This window comes from Carlito syrichta, unplaced genomic scaffold, assembly GCF_000164805.1.
Source record: "Carlito syrichta isolate Samal-C Ts95f unplaced genomic scaffold, Tarsius_syrichta-2.0.1 Scaffold301884, whole genome shotgun sequence".
Taxonomy (NCBI): Eukaryota; Metazoa; Chordata; class Mammalia; order Primates; family Tarsiidae; genus Carlito; species Carlito syrichta.
The window spans coordinates 358,815-365,531 of record NW_007245980.1 but is presented as its reverse complement, the minus strand read 5'-3'; the positions used below and the strand labels follow the sequence as shown (position 1 = coordinate 365,531).

The 6,717-nt window shown below is 45.4% G+C and overlaps 1 protein-coding gene across 1 annotated transcript in view; it reads left to right on the top strand.

The window, feature by feature from the left end:
- The first annotated feature begins 569 nt into the window (after nt 1–569).
- The window catches only part of XRCC5 (X-ray repair cross complementing 5), a 93,995-nt gene continuing 87,847 nt past the window's right edge, over nt 570–6,717 (top strand). Inside the window, exons 1-2 of the mRNA XM_008055557.2 lie at nt 570–743; nt 4,675–4,791. Coding sequence (XP_008053748.2) covers nt 723–743; nt 4,675–4,791 — 138 coding nt within the window. The 5' untranslated portion in view covers nt 570–722. The remainder of the gene's footprint in view (nt 744–4,674; nt 4,792–6,717) is intronic.

Sequence of the window (6,717 nt, the reverse complement as noted above, 5' to 3'; positions counted from 1 at the left end):
ACACTTTTCAGAAGAAGAAAATTAGAGAAGTTAAGTGAATTCGAAACTTTAGAAAAATTAAGTGACGCCAGGGGCGGTGGCTCGCACCTATCATCCCAGCACTTTGGGAGGCCGAGGTGAGAGGACTGCCTGAGCCTACGGGTTCTAGACCAGCCCGGGCACCTTGGTGAGACCTCATCTCTACAATAAATAAACAGATAAATTAGCTAGGCGTGGTGGCACACGCCTTTAGTTCCGGCTCCTTGGAAGGCTGGGGTGGAAGGATGGCCTCAGCCCAGCAGGTCGACGCGGGGGTGGCCGTGAGCGAGCACTGCACTCCAGCCTGGACGACCGAGTGAGGCTCCGACTTAAAAAAAAAAAAAAAAAAGTTAAGTGATTCGCACTCGTACTCAAGGAACTCTAACTCCAGCGCTCTGACACAAGATGCTGGGGGTGTAACCTCCGATGAGAGAAAAGGAAAGCGAAGCTTTCAAGGAAGGGATGGGCCGCCTCGGGCTCCAGCGTCTCAGGCAACGGCGAGGCCACCCGCGCTCACTCGCCAGGGCGGGAGTCTGGGAATCTGCGCATGCGCAGAGCTCCGGGGCACGGTTTGCCCTCCCCTTCCAGGCTTAGCAGGAAGCGGATCTTCCCCCGCCCCTCGGCCGTTAGTCCGCCGGAACCGAGTTGCTGCGCGGCAGGTTCCCGCCCGGAAGAGGCCGCCAAGGCGTCTGCAGATCGGCAACATGGCGCGATCGAGGAATAAGGTAGAGAGAGAGCCACGCGCTCTGGCCTTACCCATTCAGGCATCTGGAGAGGGCGGTTCGGAAGCAGGAGCTAGGGAACCCCGGCTATGCGAAGGAGTGGGGCTCGAGGAAAGATCGTGGCGCTGGGCTCGTCAGGAGGGGGGCCGGTACCGAGGGATGCGCTTTGAGAAAAGCCGGAGATTTGGAGTCCGGAGACCTGGATTTGGGAGCCTCGCTCGCTCTCCACGTCTCCCACGACCCCCCATCCGCTTTCTTCCTCTCCCACCTGGTCCTCATCTCACCTCGCTTTCCACTCGCCTCCCCTTTCTCCCCCTCAGTCCTACTCCGACCCTCCCAATCCCACCTCCTCTGTTACTTCTGAGCCTGGGTTCTTAAGACCTATGTGAGAATGTAAGTCGGCTATGGTAAGCAGCTACCCCGCAGGCTCGTTGTAAAACTTCGGAGAGGGGCTGTCCTGTGATTAAAATAACTTGAACTGTAAAGCGGCTTGTTATCGCTATAATAATTTAATACCTCGCATTTACTGAAAGCTTGCTCGGAGAGACGCGGATCGAAAGCTTTTATTCTAGCTCATTTAATTTAATTTAATTTTTTTTGAGTCGGAGTCTCACGCTCTGACCACCCCAGCGTCGACCTGCTGGGCCCAGGCGATCTTTCGCCTCAGCCTTCCAAGGAGCGGGAACTACAGGCGCGGGCCACCACGCCCGACTGATTCCTTGATTTGCTGTAGAGACGAGGTCTCACCAAGTTGCCCAGGCTCGTCTCGAACCCCTGGGCTCAGGCAGTCCTCCCGCCTCGGCCTCCCAAAGTGCTGGGATCACAGGCGTGAGCCACCGCGGCCGGTTCATTTTATCTTAAAAACAACCCCCTGAGGTGAAAACGATCTTCCCCCGGTTTGCCAGTGAGAAAAACCGAGGAATAGAGAACTCAAGTGATTAGCTCATGGGCACCCAGTCGGTAAGTGGTGGAACCCGGATTTGAACCTAGGCTACCTGGTTTCATAGCTCTGGATAATCTGTGTTGCTAGGAATCCATGACCCAGATTAATAACAGAAATTAGAATGAAGTTAAAATGACTTTCGTTTTCAATATAGGAGGAGAGGGTGCTAGTTGTCTCTGAAGAGTCACTAGAGGGAGGTGTGGTTCCAGGGATTCATTCATTCATTCATTCAATACAGATAAACAAGATTGGAGTTTGAGCAACTGATTCCTGATTCCCTCCACTCTCCATGGGCAAATGTTGATTAAAACGATTATGAACTCATAATGCTACTGCTCATCTCCTTGTTCCTCCTCTTACAGCTGCTGAAAACTTTATAGCTCTAGTGGAGGAGTTGTTTGTGACAAGTGGGCTTGAAGTAAAATCCTAACAGCCTGTATCACTTTGGTATAGAAATGCAGAGTTGCTGTATTACCTAGTTTCTCTTTCCTGGTTTTCTTACTGCTGCCAGAAAGGAACGGTGAAGTTATGATTTATTTATTTATTTTATTTTTATTTTTTGAGTTGGAGTCGCACTCAGTCGCCCAGACTGGAGTGCAGTGGCCCCTCCCGCCCACCGCATCCTTGACCTGCTGGGCTCCAGCGATCCTTCTGTCTCAGCCTTCCAAGTAGCTGGAACTGCAGGCACGCACTACCATGCCCGGCTAATTTTTTTGATTTATTGTAGAGATGAGGTCTCGCCAAGTTTCCCAGGTGGGTCTCGAACCCATGGGCTCAGGCGATTCATTCACCTCAGGCTCCCAAAGTGCGGGATTACAGGCTGAGCCACCGAGCTCGGCCGGTGAAGTTATATGGAGTATTTATAGACTATTCTTTTATTTCCAGACTAGAAGTTCCATATTGTGAAACCCTTTGATGCTTTTTCTAGATACGTGATGCATGACAAAAATACCTTTCTAGACTTCTTTGATTTAAAAGAAGTTTTTGTGAGTGTGTATTAAATAAATGCAGCAGCATATTTTGTGACTCTTAAGATTTTTTTAGATTTTTACGTCCAGGGCATTGAAACTATGGGATGCAAATTTTATTGCTCTCAAGGGAATTTTATGGTTTATTTCCACCTTTTATTTTTTTTTTTAGGAAGCAGGATTTATTAAAAGGACAGAAAAGCTCCCACAGTGGGAGGGGACCTGAAAGGGTTGCCCATCTTTTTTTTTTTCTTTCAAGTAATCTATTTTTCCTTTAGAAATGTCTTAATGCTAGTGCATTGTGTTCTTTGTAAATTAGGGAAAGTAAGTCTTTTCTTTTCACATGTTGCCTGAGATATAACCAGGTTTAGAAATAATCCATAAGTTCCCTGATAGGAATTTGCCCAGGTTTTTTTAAATACTGCTAGGGTCAGGGGATCACTGCTTCAAAAATCATTAGTTCCTTTATTGATCACTTCTAAATGTTATTTTTTCCTCCTGCTTATGTGGAGTCAAACCAATCTCCTTTTGACTTCCATCTGTTGATCCTATTTGTTGTAGACCAATTCTTTTATAAGACAGTTGTCGAATATTTGAGGGGAACTGTTACATTCTCCTTAATCTTCTCATCTGCCTTAACCTCTAGTCTTTTTCCAACTGTTGTTTATATCCCATGTTCTTTAGATTCTTCCCTCACCTGCTCATTTCATGTTCAGTTGTAGTTAATCTTCCTCCTAAGATGTGATGCCCAGAACTGCTCACAGTTTGTCTGATCAGTATAAAGCACAGGTTAGACTGTCATTCACAGTAAAGGAATGTTAACTCCAAAAACTACCTTAAACCTCATCTTTCCCGCTTTCTAGTCCAACAGTTTTCTGTGTCCTTGAATTAATCGTAAGATTAAATGACATTCCCATGGACTCAGAGCTCACTGATGTAGAGTTAGGATGAAATCCCAAGTCCCTAGATTGCTTCTAGTCTTTTTTCAATCACAAGACCCTTCTTTTTTTTTCCTTGAATTCATTAACTGTTGATTCAGGCAACTATCTGGTGGAATGGAGTGAAGTAGTTGTGAATGTAGTGCTGTAGTCATGTCATGTTGCTAACTCATTTTATAGTCCACCCTGAAATTGTGAGTTGCCATTAGTTCAGACCTCCTCCAGCTTATATTCAGTTAAATTTTGGATGCTAAGTAGAGAACTTTACACTTTACTTTTAGTTTATTTTCCCCTTTTTTTCTAGTCTCCTACATACGTGATTGCTGTCTAATGACTTCCTTGCACATATTATTGACTCCTACTCATTCTTTAACCGAGGGAAGTCTATATTTAGGAAGCCTTTTCTGCCTCCTTACCCCTCCTCTGTTCCTTCTACCAGTCTTGGGTAGTTGCTCTTTCTATGTCTCTCAGTACCCACTGCATACTTTTGTCATGGAACATTGTACTAGCACTATTTGTTATGTGTCTGTGTATTCTACTAGAATGGATTTGGTGTCTTAATCTTTATTTTAGATCCTCAGTTTACAAACTGACTTAAATTGTCAGGGTTTACCATCTTAGCATGTATAAATTTTAGCAGTCACCTGTTGTCACTAAAATGGTTCATAGCAAACTATGCCCCAAATCAGTGACTTACAACATAGATATCCTCATACTTGTAAGTCTGAAGATTAATTTCAGTTTGTCTTATGTCTGTTAGGCTCAACCAGGCAGAACATAAATGGCCTGCAGATTGGTTTCCTATCTATTCACTTTGAATATATTCTGGGGCTCAGGCCAAAAGAGCAGTAGTTATCTGGAGCAAGCTTCTCTCCTGGCAGTACTTTCTAGCTTTGAGACTAAGAGTTTTCTATATCGAAAATTTATGTCTTATGCACATTATTATGTAAAACACACCCCTTCCCTTTATCACACCTTTCCTAAATACCAATACAGGTTCTGGGAGTATAGTAATAAAGGACATTCTCCAAGTCTTTTCTTATGACTGCTATTTTCTTAAGTACTCTTTGGAACTTCGTTTCTAGGCAGCTGTTGTGCTGTGCATGGATGTGGGCGTTGCCATGAGTTGTAACTCCTTTCCTAGTGAAGAATCCCCATTTGAACAAGCAAAGAAGGTGATTACCATGTTTGTCCAGCGGCAGGTAAGTTTCAGATTGGCCTTGAGCAGTAGCTTTTGTTTTAACTGCTTGTTGCCTCTCCCTACTAATGCAAAATACCACCCTTCTTATAATGTCCAGCCTCAGTGTTTTGGCAAGTCTGGAGAGTTTCATTACATATACTCACATGCAAGTAGAACCTGATATTTTTTTCTTCCCTTGTTCTAGTCCCTCCCGTTTTTATCAGAAACAGGCAGTAAAAAGTAATTTTTTTTTTTTTGAGTTGGAGTCTCACTCGGTCGCCCAGACTGGAGTGCAGTGGCCGCTCCCGGCCACCGCAGCCTCGCTTGCTGGGCTCCAGCGATCCTTCCGCCTCAGCCTTCCGAGTAGCCAGAATTATAGGGATGCGCTACCAAGCCTGGCGATTTTTTGATTTATTGTAGAGATGAGGTCTCGCTGCCCAGGCGGGTCTTGAACCTGCGGGCTCAGGCAATCCACTCACCTCAGCCTCCCAAAGGCGCGGGATTACAGGCTGAGCCACTGAGCCCGGCTAAAAAAAGTAATTTTTAAAAGCACAGCCTGTAGAGCCAGATGGCTTGGGTTTGAATCCTTGCTCTGCCATGTCATTTTACTAACCTTGTGATCTTGAACAAGTACTTCAGTGTCTTTGTGCCTAGTTTAGTTATTTTTGCTATGTTATAAACTACCCCAAGACTTAGTTTTTCATTTTAAAAATTCTTCATTTGTGGTTCTCTAGGATGACTGCATGGGCTCAATTGGGTGGTTTTCTCTTGAGGTCTCTTATGTAGTTACAATCAGATGATTACTGGGGCTGGAGTCATCTGAAGACTCTGAGCCAGATGTCCAGGATGGCTCACTTACATGTCTGGAAGATGATGCCTTACACTGGCTGTGAATTCAGTTGGGGCAGTTCATCAGAATCTCTCTTTGTGTAGCTTGGGATTCTCACAGTGTAGCAGCTGGTTCTAAAAAAGAATGTTACAAGAGTAAGTTTTCTGATATACCCTGCCTGCATGGCTTCTTATGATTTATCTTCAGAAATCTCAGAAAGTCATTTCTGTTGTTTTCTACTAGTCAAGTAGGTCAGTAAGGCCAGCTCACAATTGAGGGAGGCAAATTAGACTCCCCCTCTTTTTATAAAGAATAGCCAGCAAATACATGGAGAAAAGGATTGATGGTGGCAGTCTTGGAGATTCCACCTTAGTGTCCCATATGAAGTCTCATATGTCTCATATGTTCCAAAATGAAGAAAATAGTAATACCTCTCACAAGGGGTAGTTTTGAGAAATAAAAGAATTAATTTAGGTAAAGGGCTTAGAACAGTGCTTTCCATATTGTAAACACTGTATAAGTGTTAACTTTTTTTTTAATTGGAGTCTCACTCTGTCATCCATGGCACACTCATGGCTCACTGCAGCCTCAACCTCCTGGGCACAGGTGATCCTCCTGCTTCAACTTCCTAAGTAGCTGGGAATACAGGCGAGCGCCACCATACCCAGCTAATTTTTTGTTTTTTTTTTTTCCTGTCGCCCAGACTGGAGTGCAGTGGCCGCTCCCGGGCACTGCAGCCTTGACCTGCTGGGCTCCGGTGATCCTTCTGCCTCAGCCTTCCACGTAGCCGGAATTACAGGCATGCGCTACCACACCCGGCTGATTTTTTGATTTATTGTAGAGATGAGGTCTCGCTGCCCAGGCGGGGTCTCGAACCCACGGGCTCAGGCAATCCACTCACCTCAGCCTCCCAAAGGCATGGGATTACAGGCTGAGCCACTGAGCCCGGCCAGCTAATTTTTTTTTAATTTTTAAAATTTTTTGTAGAGACGGGATCTCACTATGTTGCCCAGGCTGGTCTCAAACTCCTGGGCTCAAGCAACTTTCCTACCTTGGCCTCCCAGAGTGTTGGGATTAGCCACGGTGCCTGGCCAGTGTTAGCTATTATTATTTCTCCCC